The sequence below is a fragment of the Argentina silus genome (assembly GCF_951799395.1).
Source record: "Argentina silus genome assembly, chromosome: 2".
Classification (NCBI taxonomy): domain Eukaryota; kingdom Metazoa; phylum Chordata; class Actinopteri; order Argentiniformes; family Argentinidae; genus Argentina; species Argentina silus.
In genome coordinates, this window is record NC_139656.1 from 29,448,929 (window position 1) to 29,467,390 (window position 18,462).

The 18,462-nt window shown below is 40.5% G+C and overlaps 1 protein-coding gene across 1 annotated transcript in view; it reads right to left on the reverse strand.

The window, feature by feature from the left end:
• The window catches only part of tenm1 (teneurin transmembrane protein 1), a gene marked incomplete at both ends in the record, with an annotated part of 106,189 nt that extends 88,976 nt beyond the window's left edge, over positions 1–17,213 (reverse strand). Inside the window, 2 exons of the mRNA XM_083697546.1 lie at positions 10,484–10,744; positions 16,997–17,213. Coding sequence (XP_083553672.1) covers positions 10,484–10,744; positions 16,997–17,213 — 478 coding nt within the window. The remainder of the gene's footprint in view (positions 1–10,483; positions 10,745–16,996) is intronic.
• Positions 17,214–18,462: the final 1,249 nt, after the last annotated feature.

Genomic DNA, 18,462 nt, shown 5'->3' on the forward strand with positions numbered 1-18,462 from the left:
GAATGATATTGGTGAGATTGGGAGATTGAGTGACTATTCAAAATAGGGTTGGAAGAAAGCGGGAGCAGTTTGAGCGAGAAGAGGATCAGATAAGTGAGACCAGGCAGGAGTGAAGTGGCACAGGAGGACATGGAAAGCGGGCAGGAAAAGTTGTTTGGACTAAGCTGTCATTTTGGCTTGCAATGAGTCAGACGACATCTGCCCAGAGCCCCTCCAAAGCAAATGTAAGCCTTTAAGTTTAAGCAATTCAACTGTTGAATATGATGAGGCAGCTGAAGACAATGACAATTAATTGATCTGGGTAAAGTGTTTTACCCAACCAGGCTGGTAAATGGGAACATGCTTACAGGTACAGGTAACTATATCCTGTGACACCGTTACATCACTGTAGTCATTTTACATTTACATTTATGGCATTTAGCAGACGCCTTTATCCAAAGCGACTTACATTTGTTTAAGTAAGTGAATCATCTATCCATCAGTCATCATAAGATAAAGTGCTCAGAATATATATATTTTTTTTAGTCCTTCTCTTCTCATATTTTTCTTAAACGGTGTCCTGCTTTTTACTTTCAAATTTGCAGTGGTGCAGACTCTTTGTAAGTCTCATCCTAAATCTCAGAGGATGTCAGGAGAACAAGCTAATACTGGGTGGTCATTTTTCAACTGTGACAGTTCTTCGCTCGGCCTCGGAAACATCAATCAAAAGCACAAGAGATTACCTTGTGAGGGACACACGACTCAAATCTTTCAAATCCAAACATTTAGCTAAACGTCAGCAAATAATTTCCATGGATACAGTCATTAGAGACTCATTAGAAACTTACGCAAATTGTTTAACACTAGAACCCCGGGTCCGGAGACCTCCATTAGTTGACATTAGTGTAACAGTGTAACCATTGAATTAGGCCTATACCATGCAAAACACAATGCACTGGTTGAATTAGGCCTATACCATGCAAAACACAATGCACTGGTTGAATTAGGCCTATACCATGCAAAACACAATGCACTGGTTGTGTTTAGTCAGGACTAAGAATAATCAGAATACCACATGTTGTATTTTAAAGAGCCTCCATATTGACACATATTGTCAATATGTGTCAATATTGTCAACATATTGATGGACATAAGTGGGTGTCAGTGGGTGAGTGGGTGACTGTACATTGGGTCAGTCAGTGGGTGACTGTACATTGGGTCAGTCAGTGGGTGACTGTACATTGCCTACTGTGTAAACAACAACAACCTGCGGTCAAATGTGAAGCGTCATTGCTTGATAAGGTGGAGAAAAGGTAGAAAAAACGTTCTAATAGACTGAGAGGAAAACTATGGCTTGAGTAAAACTAATGTAAGCCCAGGTTAATGTAAGCCCAGGTTAATGTAAGCCCAGGTTAATGTAAGCCCAGGTTAATGTAAGCCCAGGTTTCGACATATGGTTGTGAGGGTACGTGTCTGTTCTTCGGAGGCTGGGTGCGTGATTCCGTGATTATTCTAAAAACAGACATTTAGAAAAAGTCAGGGAAGGAGGGGGGACATGGGTTTCACAACAGAGTTGTTTGATTAGCCTGTGGACCTCTGTTTGGGATGACTAGTGTTAAGCAGTATTTCTCCACTCTAAACAGTAGGACCCACTGTATACGCAGAGTTTCATTTCAACAAATGACTTGTATTCACAAAATAAAAATGATATAATAATAATACAAATAGTTTTTTATCATACTACTGTACTCTAATTGATAGTCAGCTGGGACCTTTCTAACAAACTGTGTGGTAGAGAGGACTCTGTGGCAGGAGTACGGCCTCCTCATGTCTGTTCAGTAGCAGGACACTGATGGTGCCACAGTCAGCACACATGTCAATTATGACCAAACAAACACTCTTCTGTCAAGCTGCTGCTGCTAGGACTTTGCAGTGGTGAAACTGCATCTGCAAGCACATTTTTGCCCATTCTTTCATTTCCACCATGTCCTCTAATCCAGCGGAGGCTGGTGGAGGTAGACATCGGAGGACGGACTCATTGTAATGCATGGAATGGAATGAAGAATGGTATCAAACACACGTGCATTACAATTTCCCTATCTTCAGATTTCTCCCTCCACCAGCAGGTAATAATGTCTCTTCTCCTAAAATGAAAGGTCCCTCATTTCCTGCTCTCAGGTTTAAAGTGCTATTACGGGTTAGAAATTGAAACTGAAATATTAATATTAGAGGCTTTTAAGAATTCATCAACGAGGCATAATTGTATGTGTGGGGAAATTGTGTATTTTCTATGGAACAATCAAAATGGCAATGTAATTTTACATAATTTCATCTATGAGTCTTTTTTCTTCTGAGTGTATGTTAGAAAAAAATACCCAGTCTACACATCAATTGAACTCAGTGTTAGGAGACAGCTGCAGCAGTGGCAGACGTACCGTAGAAGCTTCGACACACAGCCTGCTCCAGCAGACAGCAGAGGCAGACACGTATGAGGGATCTCTCTTTGTTGTTACCTTTACCATTAATCAGCTTCACCATCACTGGAGCTGCCAGCTCTGATGTCTCTAATCTAGGGCGAACAAAGTCAGATCTGATTCAACACCCTTCCTTGGGTGTACATTTCCCTCTGACAGATCACCACAATGACATGGTAATTCTGTAGAATAATAAACTATTTGTTTCATTTCTTCACTGTGGGGTTGAAGGCGGAAGGGCTCGGGATGCCACATAGAAACAATGAGATGAAATCATTCTAAGAAAGAAACTATTTCCCCTGGAATAAAATAAAACAAAAACCTCCATAATAAAATTCAATCAGCCCATGAAAGATCCCCTATCCAATGCGATGCATCATCAAGGTGTCACCAGTGGAGTTAAAGCAGAGAGCACAATCCAATCAGAAAGGCGTCCTCCAAATACATATTCCCCCAACATCAAAGCATACATCTGCCAGAGAGCTCAACAACACAGTTTCTTATAATAATACTGACCTCTGTAAGTCTACTATACATTGTATTTATAATGCATGGCAATGTGTATCTTCAGAGGTCATTAAAATCATCATGACAATGGCTGAAAGCAATATCTTCTATAAAGCAGGCAGCTATTATTTAATGATCAACAGAAAATATAACCAAAGACACATCATAAGACACAGTATATACATACATACATTTCTTTTTATTATACACTATGGTTTTCTGCATTAATTCTTCATACTGTATATCCAACAGTCTTTTTTGAACTTCCGCTTTGATATTCCTTTATGAAATAGTTTCATGCTTGTCTTCTTTATTTAGGGTGACTGATATGGCTCCTCGGTTTCCACAACAGGAGTCAGAGTCGTTAGGAGGATATTTGATATGTCCGTCCTCCGAGGATTTGTGTGTCTCTGGGCTCACTCACTCCGTCTCAGAGCAGGCATGAGGAGAGGAGGATGGCTCTGATGTCGACACTTTAAATTAAACTGATGAAATTAATTCAAAGATGTGAATCCATCACACAATATCAGCCCTGGCATATGGGTCCCTTAAAATATTAATAATTAATAGAATAATTTTATTGAACCACTGCAGAGCTCAGGTTATCATTTTCTCATTTTCAGTCCTGCCAATTTCCCGGTATGAAATGGAAGGGGGAGAAAACAAATTGAACAAATAATACCTTTTTGGTATGAATTTTAGATTAAGGCTTGTCACCTGTTATACTTATATTAAATTACATGATGGAAAGTTTGGAAGATAACTTTTTTTATCACCCCAGCTTGAATCCACATTTTTATGGAGCATAATTCATATAAATTAGATATCTCTGACAGTGCAGTGGGGATGAAACCCAAACGTGTGAAGATTCTTTATTATCCTTTAGAAAGACATATGGTATAAGACATATTGTTTTGCTTTCGCTACCAGATTCAGTCATTGGCTGCCAGGAATCTGATCTAGGTGTAAAGAATAAGGCTTTTAAAGTTACATTTGAAACATGCAAAGAGTGCCGACACTAACTCATTTTTTTGCAGAGGGAATATAATCAGCCCAAGAGTACTTATGGCTGTTTCTGCAGCCTCTCAGACGCAGACAGAAAAATGTGGTCCTGATCGGTGCCTTATATTTCTATTGAATTGCCCAGGGACATGTTGTATTACCAGATCAGCTAAAGACCCTCTGAGGTGACTGATGAAATGGTCGATAATTCACCAGAGGCCAAGCTTCAGGAGCTAAAAGCCAAATGCATTTACAGGAGATGTCCAGGGCCCTGCTGTACATGGCCTAATCTCACACCAAAGCCCTCAGGACCACTCCTGGAGTACTGCCAGTTTGTTATGTGACATTCCACCAAGGAAAAACAAACTTTGTTGATGGTGGTTCTGTCTATAGGCTTAATACTTATCTAATGATTTTGGACACAAATGACACTATCCAAACAAGGATACTGCTGCTGCAGTTCTGATCAAGAAAATGTAATGACAGTGTCATTATCAAAAAATCAAAAAAACTTTCATCGCAAAACACATCCAGGTTTCAGCACTGCTGTTCTCGCCAATGCTAAATTACTGTCTATCAATCACACCTATGGCAAGTTACAGAACATACACAGTTCAAGAGATACTGTAACGTCACGTCCTGTTCGATAGTTTATGTTTGTCTTTGTTTCATGTTATTCATTTATTGTTTCCTGTTTATTTTTGTGTTACTCACCTTGTCTCTCGTTTCAGACACCTTGCTACCTGCCCTTGTGTTTCCTGCCTGTGTGATTGTCTACCCCGCCCTGATTGTTTTCACCTGTCCCTCATCATCCTTCCCTGTGTATTTAGTCTGTGTGTTCCCCTGTCTCTGTGCCAATTTGTCTTTGTACCTTTGTGTCATTACGTCCCAGCAATTTTCCTGGTGTTAAGTATTCCTGGTTTTTGCTCTACGATTGGTTTTCTGACTTTGCCTACCGCCTTCTGACTTGACTTTGCTTACCACTTACAGGATTATCTGCCTACTCATTGACTGCCTACCTGTGTACCGAACCCTGCTTTTTCGGAATTAAAGACTATTCTTTTGGATTTAAGTTTTTGTCTCCGAGTCGTGCAGAGGACTCCGAGTCGAGTCCTCTGCCTGCGTACTACAGTCATTACAGATACCTGTTTACTGTACAGATAGCTTGGAACAGAGCCAAGTCTGTGAAATATTCTCAACAGGAGAGATTTATGATGTCATAGACCAACATCTCTTCAAGTTGTTCAACCTCACAAACATCTACACATCTAATCCCATACATAAAGAGGAATGAGCATCATTCATGAATGGCTTCCTGCTGTCGTTTATCTGTCCACCTCTGCTGGCCGCTATGCACCGCCATCTCTGCGAGGACCGAGTGGTCGCTCTGCTCGGTCGCGGCTCTTCTCTGTCAAGGCTCGTCTCTGTCAAGGCTCTTCTCTGTCAAGGCTCTTCTCTGTCAAGGCTCGTCTCTGTCGCGGCTCGTCTCTGTCGCGGCTCTTCTCTGTCGCGGCTCTTCTCTGTCAAGGCTCGTCTCTGTCAAGGCTCGTCTCTGTCAAGGCTCGTCTCTGTCAAGGCTCTTCTCTGTCAAGGCTCTTCTCTGTCAAGGCTCTTCTCTGTCTTGGCGCCCCAGTGGTGGAATGAGCTTCCCACCCCTGTCAGGACGGCAGAGTCACTGCCTATCTTCCTCCGTATACTAAAGGCTCATCTCTTCAGATAACACCTGGGCCCCTCCTCCTCACTTTGTAGCACTTCCCAACATACCCACTTGTATGGTACCTGAACTTTTACGCAAACTTTTGCTTCCCTTTTCCTGGCATTGTGACTGCTTTGGCACTTATTCTTCTGGAAAGTTTTACTAGCGATGACTGTGATGTACAGTTGATTTACTTACTTATTGTAAGTCGTTATGGAAAATAGTGTCTGCTAAATGATAAAACGTATGAATGGAAATCTACTCTTGCACTGGGTAGAAGGTAGTCGCCCTTGTCCACAGATCTAGGATTCGGATTATTAAAGGTCCATTATGTAGATTTGAGCTTTAAAATAGGGCTAAATGGCCATGATAAATTAGTAGCGATCATGGAATGAGATCACATAATAAAGAACATTCTGTGAAGAGCACTGTTTTGGTCCCACCGGCCTTTATGTACCTATTTTACATTTTGTTTGTTGGCAAGGACATGCACATATTTGCCGCGATTAGAAGACATACAGTAGAATGTTTACATTTTCAAACGTTTTGCCAAAGAGAGCAGCAAAATGCTAAACGACATGCTTCACTTAGAAAGAAATACTTGACCCAGAATCAATGGAAAGAGGCAACCACTACTACTCACTATGTAATTTCCCCCCTGAAGCTATTTAACCACACCCTTCAAAACATTCAGTGAACATGAATAAACATAAATAGAATACGAAAAATATTGATTCATGATGAATAAATAAATAGATACATAAATACACCTCGTACAGTACATAGTATATGCCTGTGACACATGCACTTCTAAAACATGGGCTCCATAAAATATTGTTGGAAAATCCATCTTTTTCAATCTATAAATGGGGTGAGTTATTCCTGCAGTTCTGTTACTCAGAGCTGAGGTCCAGAGCAGGCAATGCATTAATGAATAATCTGTCAGAAAGTCTCACTTTACAAACAAGGACATATCGATCTGATGGGGACCTTTTCTTTCACCCACGAGGCACAACATTTTGGTGCATCTCTGAATTTGATTAAGGACCACTTTATTGAAAAATGTATTTGTTTTTCATTATTGTGTTTTATTATGTTGTAATTTTGTATGTTTATTGTGTATTATTGTAAACTGTCTGTATGCAGGGCTCCCTTGTAAAAGAGACCTTGGTCTCAATGGGACTCCCTGCTAAAATAAAGGTTAAATAAAAATAACTTGAACGGGAACCTAAACACACCAAAACACTAAGATAGTGCCAGGCCCTGCCTAATGTAGGTAGGGGAAAGATGAACAACTGTAATCATACACAGTTTTAGATGAATACAGAGGAAATGACTTCATATTGACTTATTGTGGATATTCTAGTTGTATCACATTCTCAAAATGTCCTACGGTCAATCATGAAGTTAACCATCCATCAGAGTGATATATACTTGATAAGATAGAGAGTCTGTGTTGTACTGTGTTGTGATTTCTAACACTGCTAACCACGTTCCCCCAGGCTACTGCATAACCTCAACACAAGGAGAAACTCTCTTCTGTCAAAAAGAGCCTCAGTCAGGGACCAACTCAGTCAACCAATGTAGCCTCATCAATCAATGGTTGGCATTTGATGTGTGTGTGTGTGTGTGTGTGTGTGTGTGTGTGTGTGTGTGTGTGTGTGTTTGTGAAGGAGAACAGAAACCTTACTGTACTGTGTAGCAATTAACAATAAGGTGCTGTATGACATATGACCCTGTTGTACAGCAATTAGCCAAACAGGTTCCAAACCCTGCAAGCCCTGGGTAGAACACCCAGCCCTGGGTAGAACACACCCAGCCCTGGGTAGAACACACCAAGCCCTGGGTAGAACACACCAAGCCCTGGGTAGAACACACCCAGCCCTGGGTAGAACACACCAAGCCCTGGGTAGAACACACCAAGCCCTGGGTAGAACACCCAGCCCTGGGTAGAACACACCAAGCCCTGGGTAGAACACACCAAGCCCTGGGTAGAACACACCAAGCCCTGGGTAGAACACACCAAGCCCTGGGTAGAACACCCAGCCCTGGGTAGAACACCCAGCCCTGGGTAGAACACCCAGCCCTGGGTAGAACACCCTTTGGACTTATAGCACAAAGAGCCATTACAGACCAGGGGCACATTTTATGTAACAATTGTGTCAATCTCTAGGCCTGTTTTTATGTGACACGCACTTATGAAATGACAGCTTTACAATCTGTACATACAGTACTGGTGATGTTCCATCATTATTTAGTACTTTTGTATACAATGATAAATGCCTCCCCATAATGATTTACTCAATCCCAAACCAAAGAGACAAGAAGCATATCCCATTCACATGAAATCACATTCATCCTAGCTGTCATGCCTGTCCACAATGCATTGCATTTATTTCTACCCTCATCCTGGGTGGACATCGGTGGTAATCCTATATGGAACAATAGCTGTTATTTACCCAACATAAGCTGTGCAATACCAGGAGAGGAGAGAGTTCTGAGACAGCAAGTGGCCAAAATATGACAATCGCAATTGGGTACTAGCTAGGATAGGGCAATAACGGTCTGTTCAGAGCTAAACTGATAAATACTTCATTACGCAACAGCAATCATATTTATTCTTATACATGGGGAAGCTCGGAATACTATAATTGTGTAGAGCTGGGACTTTAACTCAGGGAGGGAGGTAAACTGCGTCTGAACCTCCCTCTGCGCGGCTGCTCATTAAAATTGCAGATCACATCCTCATAAGCGCCATGCCAGTTCAAAACAACAGCCAGCTCTTCCTTTCCATTGGTCTGTCTGTCTTAGCAGATCAGCAGGAGACAGGGACGCTCACAGAGATACAAGGCCCTCCATATTCTCACAACAAACACTGCCTTTTCCCATCTCACAGCAATATGTTGTTTTTTTCCCCAGAGTGATAATCCTTCTGACAGAGAATAAATAAATGCTGAGGGACATCGTGGTGCTGATAAAGATAATAAGCCAATAATAAGGTGACAACAATGATAACATTGTCTATGTAAAGACCTCATTCTGAGGGTAATGTGGTACTTTGAGGAATGCAAATTTTTATCAGGATGAATGGACCTGGCCACTGAGAATGAAGATGGCCATTCGAATGGCAGTAATATTTCCTCGTGTGAGACAATCCACTCCTGTGTCACATACTGCACTGACCAACATTTGCAGACACAAATACTTAACGTCTACAACGGTTTTCCCCAGATTGTCGAACGGCCAGATAGTCGACTGATCAGACTGTCAACCAATGAGTGTTTGGAGTTTTAATTCAGGCTGGTTCTGGTTCACCATTAGAAATGGTCTTTATAGTTTGCTCTTGCTGAATACTGTCCGTGTATCACCCTGCTTTTCTTTCTACTACAAGGGGTAGATATCACTTCTCAGACTCTGGCGGGAATATCCAAAACTGTGTAATATTAATTTGGGATGTTGTACCTAATTTAGAAAAGACAGACTGCGATATATTACTGTCTGATAACACTTATTTACACCAAATATGAAATGAATTAGTTGACGATGGTGGTTATCTGGTCAAAATAGTGGGGGGGGGGCAGTTGCCTCATTTGCTCTATGGGCCAGGGGCTTATGTCTACAATTACACCATCTTCACCAAAAGATTACGCTCTACTCTGTCTAAATACAATAGCCTATGATTCTCATGTAAGTGTTATTGCTCAAGAAGTTGCCCAAAAGTAACAAGGATACAAAGGTCTAATCATCTAATGAACAAAGGTCTCATTTTCTTTACGCTGTCATAGCTTTTGGAGCTTTGAAACTGCAACCAATGCACACGTCTAATTTCTCATTCTGCGCGAGCCTCAACATCAGGGGACGCGGGGCTGCCGCAGACTTACTCCTTGCTCTCATCACTTGACCCTGGAAAAGGTGCCCTACGCAAACAAACTCCATTCCCACTAATTCTCTCACACATAGCGAATTAAGACCACATCATAGAGCGCACCCTGTCAAATTAAGAGCGCGTCAAGAGCGCACCCTGTCACAAATATCATATCTCATGAGGATCAATACAGCGAGCCTGTTTTTTGTTTGTGTTCATTGCCAGCTGAATACAACTCCCAGATAAATACAACAACAATGTTTCTCTTCGTCTTGTTAGCAAGAGACATGCTCTGTGGCTTTTAAAAGAGGACAGCGTTCTCTGTATGTGATACATTGAATAGAATTGCAGGACACAGACTGTCATGACTCCCATTCCATGGTGTATCGTACATCACAATGCCTTGAGGACCTTTCTCTGAAGTCTTACAAAAGTAGTCATTACAGCATTCTTGCGGTGACATTCCTTGCAGCTTTGGGTGAGCAAAGTAATCTCAACTCTAAAAGGCTTGTCGCCAGAAGGACAACCATTTTGGGTGCCATGTAGATGCTTTACAGAAGCTCTGATGGTAGCACAAAACAGCTCGGAATAAGTAGGTAATAACATGGTAATAACCATGGTTCTTAACAGTAATTAGCTGTAGTTAACACTAACAACAAAGATGATTACTGTAGCTTGTTATTACAAAGTAAGCTGGAATGTAGTTTTCATGTAATTATTTTGCATGAAAGACATTTGAACAGAGCAGGTAGTTATTATGAAATAAGACTAAATAAGACCATCATAGACTCATCATACTGTATGCCCATCATGATCATACTCATCATTACCAAATACATTATCACTTCCAAATACATTATCACTTATGACATTGTGTACTGACAAGTAAGCACACACAGTGGAATACGTAGGTTGTTTCTGAGGCGGAAGTATTTTCTTGTTTCCCCTTGGTGTTCCTACCGTTTTCTCCGTCAGACTTCCTTTCCTGCTCCGTGTCTGTGAGAGACAGGACCGAGTTGGCTCTGCTGGACAGACAGGAGCTGTGCTCTGACTTGATCTCCTGCATCCACAGTCTGAGGGCGTGATCGGGCGAGGGACCCCCCTCACCTTCTGTCTCCACATCAGAGCCCATGCCCTGCGGGTAGCTGCGCTGGGGGGCGGAGCAGAGCTTGGCCTGGTAGCTGGGGCGTGCTAGCTGTGAGGACTCGCAGAAGTCCATCGCTATGAGAAGGAGAGAGAGAAAAATAACATCAACACTCTACATCCAGCAATGTGTACGTGTTTATTTTTTACATCTTTGCTTTGTCATGTCGTCTCCAGTATATCAGGGAGAGAATTTTGAAACATTAGAGATCAAAGCCAAGACAAGATGATCACTAGAGTAACTCTTAAAATGTGAAATAAAGGTTGTGTACTGATTATCTTCCAAAAGGATGCTGTTTTATAGAAATAGTAGAATGCTACCAGTTATGGAGAGCGACTCTAAAACCCCTAAATGCCTCATCTTTGAACAAGCAGAAGCAGACCCATGTTGACTAAATGAAAAACAAACTTTTTTTGTCTGTTTGTTTCTATTCTAATATATCCATGAGATAATTGACTGTGGCGTTTAGGGATGACACTTGTGCAAGTAAAGTGATTTTCTTCAGCTGAGGTCTCTCAAATAAGGAAGAAGAGATATGTTTGGTGCATGCTTGCATTTCCCTTGGGGAAGGTTAAGCTCACAACACATATGAAAATAGTTCCTAAGTGTCCGATTTCTCTTCAGAAGACTGTAGGAATCACAGTATCCACTGTGTTGTCATATTCCATCTATTCAAAGGCTGCTGGTGGCCTCAAAAGCACATCCACCAAGGTTGTGGAAGAGTGAAGGGGTTAAGTGCATATCACTTACATTTACATTTACATTTTAGACATTTAGCAGACGCCTTTATCTAAAGCGACTTATAACAAGTACATTTGTCTAAGTAAGTGAATCATCTATCCATCAATCATCATAAGAAAAATTAATCTATCCTAGGACCAGGGGCCATTGGCAGTCACAATGCTAGAAGAAGACAAACACAGATACATACAGTAGTGTATGTGTGTGTGTGTATGTGTGTGTGTGTGTGTGTGTGTGTGTGTGTGTGTGTGTGTGTGTGTGTGTGTGTGTGTGTGTGTGTGTGTGTGTGTCTGAGTGTGTGTGTGTGTGTGTGTATGTTTCTTTTACATAAAAACACTGGGGCTTCATGTAACTGCACATTACTGTACTACCCATTGTTAGACATTGACCATATCCAGTGTATTCTAGTTCTAGGCTCTACGGAACAATGTCATATTTACTTCAGTTACGTGACATCCGATGGCAATATAATATACCCTCTCCTCTAAATATATATATAAAGCATTTTATATGTGAATCCTTCTGTCTGTTTAGAAAGACAACCATGGGTGGCTGGATGCTGTGAGTATTCCCACTGAATGAGGTGTTGAGACTACCATCTGTTCTCCTCACCTCCAGATCAGGGACAGGGTGAAGAACAATTCACCACGGTTCCCTTTGAAAGACAGAATCAAATATGATATCCTTCAAAATAAATCATTCATGACTAAGAATACTCATCTTATCTCGCAAGCGTGAAAAGTATTCCGATTTCTAGGTCATTGTGGAGTGGCATAATTACTGGTGAGATCTACTTTCACTCGGAACTGCGGTAAAATAGCAAAGTACTAAACTGACAAAAACTGACGATTCTCAACTGAATGCTATATATCTATAATGACAAAACAAGAAACGTGACTGACCAAAATCTATCTGTGCTGTGAAAACACAATACACTGTACACCAACAGTGTCTACAGTATGTAGGCCTACTGTATAGTTTATTTTTCAATGACAGGTTCTCTTTACCAAGAGTGAATCTATTAGACAGAAGCTTGTTGACAGATGCTGTGTACACCTGTTCTGCACTTGAATTAGTTGAATTCTGGCCTAAAATCTCTGTGTGTAACTTGGAATCAATACATAATTTAAGTCTGAGTCGCAGTAGGCCTTCATATGTATGTGCGTGTATCTCAATTAAGGATTCTGACAGATCAATCAATAACCACAGTATCAAAAATACCTCTGCCTAAAACTCCATCCATAAATCCTGCATGCAGAAAAACCTGGGGCTTAATCTTTAATTATGATTTTGTGCAAGAGGATCAATCTTTATCAACATTTACTCTGCAGAGTGAAATTAATTCACTTCCAAGATATTTGTGATAAAGACAGGGTCACTTCGCTAATCCACATTAAAATATATCTGAGTGCCTTCACTTAACCCTAACACAGAGAGACTATAGATTATCTGACATCATCTTGTAATCAGAGGGTGGAAATGAGAATGGTGCCAAAAGTCTGATATAATTTTAGATAGCATAAATCTATATGTATATACACTGATAAAAATTTTTTTTTTTTTTTTTATGACAACAGCCTCAACAATAGTATGCTTGTGTCTGGGCTAGAATTGGGTGATATCCACATTTTTGTATTCATGATATAACTTTAGGCAATAGATTCGTGATAATATTGTTCATCGCTGAAGAATGTTGGACGCATGCCACCATTAAATAAATAGTAATTATTCTGGTGAAACAAAGAAACGTGTGCAGGAAACCTCACTTGTAGTAGTTCTGCACACATCTGGATTTTTAAGCACTTTTACAGAGTATTTTCTGTAACAATATCACAACATGCTCCAAATATCACAATATGCTCCAAATATCACAATATGCTGACAATATCCCGATATGCTCACAATATTCAATAATATCAGATATCGGCCCAACTCTAGTCTGGGCTGCACTATAACCAGTCCTAGATCAGAATCCTAGAACTAGACTAGACTAACATGGCCCAGTGGCCATGATCTGTACTCATGTCTAGACTGGCATATGAAGAGGGTCAGCTTTCTTTAAATTGTTCTTGAGAATCCCTCACCAAGGTGTCCTACCTGACCTCACTCTCCAGTAATAATCTCTACACTAATTAAACCAGTCAGGAACCAATGTCCTTGTCCAATTTCATGTCAGTGAATATCTCTCTCTGACCTCCTGCCCCTTAAAATCAGTGCCGCGAAATGGAGGCACCAGCGGAAAATGGACACATAAATGAGCACTGAGAATGTCCTTCTCTCCTCCGAGGGGCTGAATACTGTGCATACTGTTTTGTTATCAATCTGTTCAGGTTGAAAAAGCTGCTGCTCCGAGCAAATGTCATTTGTTCATTTTATGCAGTTTCCAAGGTAACCAGAACTAAATGTTTTGTTCAGTGTGTCATTTGAATACTGCGATACACAGAAAAACGATTTCCACCTAACATTTGCAGCATACAAGAACATGACAATACAGTATATGTATTCATTTTCAGAAACATATGATTTAAATCTCCATCATGTCATAGATCATCATTTGACTCTTAAAACTGTGAGAGTGAGGGGCGAGGGTTATTCACTGCCTACCATTCATGTGTATGTAAAATGGCCATGAAGAAATATGTTATTTCCAGCTATTTTCTTATCATATATAATATGATATCACATATAACAGCTATCACTGTTAGGCCACATTAGAGGTTATCTCAATTGATAAAGACAGTACCATATTTTCTGCAACATGGCTACTTCTTTCTTCTATTCTTAAGATTATCAGGTAAAAGGATGTCATGTCGACAAAATGACAGAATAATAGAATAAACACATTTATTTCTGGACTCTATGAAGAGACGGAATTCGGGTTAGCAGAACTACGTCAAACAATGAATTCAAGTATCCAATAAGAAATGAGTCTATAGACATAAAGATCCAATCAGTGCCCTATGGCGCTATCCTAAAGCAGAGCAGACCATGTGTGACAATATCAACTACTATCATCTACAACAACTATCATCTACAACAACTATCATCTACAACTACTATCATCTACAACTACTATCATCTACAACAACTATCATCTACAACAACTATCATCTACAACAACTATCATCTACAACTACTATCATCTACAACTACTATCATCTACAACAACTATCATCTACAACAACTATCATCTACAACAACTATCATCTACAACTACTATCATCTACAACAACTATCATCTACAACTACTATCATCTACAACAACTATCATCTACAACTACTATCATCTACAACTACTATCATCTACAACAACTATCATCTACAACAACTATCATCTACAACAACTATCATCTACAACAACAACATTCACTTATGAAATATCGAGGAAGAACTGGCATACTGCAAAATGTGAAAAAACCCATTCATAGCTCTTTAAGTGGGTTTTGGTCTTGATTATAGTGTGTTACACAGAAAGCTGGAAGACTTGCAACACTCATTTCCTCTATTCATTTCCCAACAATAGACTGATTTAAAGTGGATAAAATAGAGGCATGATTGCATTATTTTCTACAGGGAGCAAATGTCCATTCTAATGTAAATACAGTGCCCTCCATAAGTATTGGAAAGAGGAAGCATTTTGTCTTCTTTTTTTCTTTTCTATACACCAACAGGTCTTCAAAAGTATTGGAAAAAAATCATATAATGTCCAAATAAACTCATGTTTAGTATTTGGCCGACAATCATGCGATCATGCATGCAATAACTGCCTGAAGTCTGCGACCCATTGACCCCACCAGACGCTGGGTATATTTGCTGATTCTCTGCCAAGCCTGTACTGCAGCCATCTTCAGTTGTTTGGTTTGAGGTCTTTCTGCCTAAAATCTTATTATCAGAAAATGAAATGCATGTTCAACTGGATTTAAATGTGAAGATTGACTTGGCCAATCAAGAACTTTCTGAATTTTGGCCCTAGTTGCTATGACAGTATGTTTGGGGGTCATTGTCTTACTGTATGATGAAGCGCAATTCAATGAGTTTGGAGGCATTTGCTTGTACTCCAGCAGACAAGATGTTTCTGTACACTTCAGAATACATTCTGTTGCTGCTGTTACCAGTAACATCATAAATTAAGACAAGTTAGCCAGTTCTTGTGGCAGCTGAGCATGCCCAAATCATAGCACCCCCTCCACCATGTTTCACAGATGAGGTGGTATGCTGTAAATCTTGGGCAGATTTTTCTCCAAACTTTCCTCTTGCAATCACTCTGGTACATGATAATATTCATCTTATCTGTCCACATTTCCAGATCTCTGCAGGCTTCTTGGGTACTTTTTAGCCAACTGTAACCTGACCATCCTTTTTGAGGATAACTAGTGGTTTGCACCTTGCAGTGATGCCTGACATATTCTACGGATGGTAGTCTCTCACACATTCACGCCTACCTCCTGGAATGTGTTCCATGTTACAAAATGTTGATTTTGTTAAGTCGAAGGTTTTGGCTATGTTTCTGATCGATTTTTCTGATATTTCAGCCTCATAATGGCTTTCTTGACTTTCCTTGATGTCTTATTGGTCCTCATCTTGACACACACCAATAGCAGACTCCATAGGCGAATGCAAAGCCTAGAATCAATACTAGACATTGACAGCTCTCTTATGCCTGCACAAATGACGTGATGGAATAAACCTGACTAACCAGAAACACCTATCAAGCCAATTTTCCAATACTTTTGGTGCCCTGAAATAGGGGGACTATGTATAAAAAGGTTGTAATTTCTAAATGGTGAAACCAATCTGAAAAAACAAACATTGAATTGATGCTGAGAATCTGTACTTTAACCTCATAGTAATTGTTTGATTTCAAATCCAAGCTGTTGGAGTATAGAGATAAAAGAAAACAAAATGCTTCCTCTTTCCAATATTTATGGAGGGCACCGTAATTACATTAGAATGGACCCTTGCTCCCTGTAGAAAATAATGCAATCATGCCTCTATTTTATCCACTTTAAATCAGTCTTTTGTTAGGAAATGAATAGAGGAAATGAGTGTTGCAAGTCTGCCAGCTTTCCGTGTAACGCACTGTATACATTACAGTACCAGCCTCCCCAACACAACCCTGGGAAAGATCCTATATGTGACTCACTAGACACAATCCAAGAAATAACAGTTTTTTTCACATAAATATATAAGTCAAATGTACATTCCATGATTACATTCAATACTTCCATAATCACTGCAGCAGAATATTTCTTGATACATTTACCAGGGGGTATGTGGATATGGGACCAAGAGATTATAAAACTCATTCTGCTGGCTGCAATGTCACAATAAATCTTATCATGCATACAATCAATTATCCACCTGTGTGCCCCTGCAACCTTTCTGCCATTTTGACTTTAGAACTGACCACATCCTGTGCGGTGAGAATGGATTAACCTGGATTTCACCACCGACGCCTGTGAGCTGACTCACCCTAACTTCTTCTAACAGATGCCTCAGTGCAAAGTTGACCAAGTTGACCAAAATGAAAAAGCTATTTCTACCACATATTTCTTTTTTGTAGTGTTGGTGATGATGCTGTACAGTACCTCCTGCAGGCTCATCCGCTGTTTTCCGCTTGGCTCTGTGGCTGTTGTAGTTGAGTCTCATCTCCTGGCCGTAGTCAGGCAGGGTCTCTCGGGATGCGTAGGATTTACAAAGGTTCCTGCCATCCTCGCTCTCGTCTGAGGAGCTGGTGTAGGCGAGCTCCATCTCCTTCGGCGCCTTGGACAACGACTGGTAAGGTTTACAATCCATCTGCTCCATGCCTGGCAACACTGGACCACGCTCATTCAGTCATGCAAGACCAATCTAGAGAGAGAACCAGAGAAGAGATGGAGCTAGGCTTAGAGCAATTAATACAACTCACGCATGGCTAATGTTGTGTCCCACAATGGTGAGAAATAATATATAACTCACTGAAAAGTAATTATTTGGATATTAGTCTCTTTAATCAGTGAGTCCTTGTTTTAAGGGGCTGCTGCTGGCTGATATTGTGGTAAGATTTAGTAGCTTTGAGAGACACAAGAGGGGAAATGCCCTCGTAAAGAACAGATTGAGAGATAACTTTAATTTACTGCAGATTCTGATGGACTACAATGGCAGGAAAAGCATGTGAGAAAACAATGCGTTAGCCGCAGAATCAGTTCTTATTCCCTTGATGGCACTATGCCTTTAGATACCCCCCCCCCTCTCCCTCTCTCTCTCTCTCTCTATATATATATATATATATATATATATATATTAGAGGTTGAGCTCCCAATAGCAACCTACATTCTTAACATACTGTACGCTGTAATTACCTGATACCTGTAACAATTTCATTTGTGGAATTGAAAAGAATTTTAGATGACTATTATTCATTCATGATGATAGAGTAGTAATATGGTAGTGGTACGATGATGAATAATTGATTTCAGATCTCTATCTCCAGAGGTGACTGTAGTGCCTGTACAGTATCTATCCCAGCCCAGTAGTGTAGCAGAAGCACACACAAGTAACCTTGACTTGAACCCCTCTATTCTGCCCTGAGCTCTGCTTGACCTTTCTATCATTGCCGCCTGACAGACACTAAACCTTGGCCACGGCCTTGACCCAAACACTCGCCCCAGTAGCAGAGACGATTGCATCACCCCATTGTCCTTGTCTCTCTGCAAATGCCAAGAAAACAAACTCCCCACATAAAAAAAATAAATAAAAAAAACTTCAGCAAGAAACCAGAGGAGGCTACCGGCAATTGATAGTTGTGTTTACCCTATGACATTTGGAATATTTAACAGCATTCAAGACAAATATGACAATCAAATGCTCATTAGGTGGTCCTGTCTTTGCCTGACCGTGGTAATAGGTTATTAATTGCAAGCTTAGTATCTTGCTTGACTAATTGGAAGTAGAAGGCATTTTTATGGGCCATTTGTATTCTGCACTGTGGCCAGCCCCCTGGTTGGACGATGCTGTTCGTCTGTGCGTGCAGAGGTAATTACCGCTGGTACGGTAGGTGTGGTAGGGAGATGAT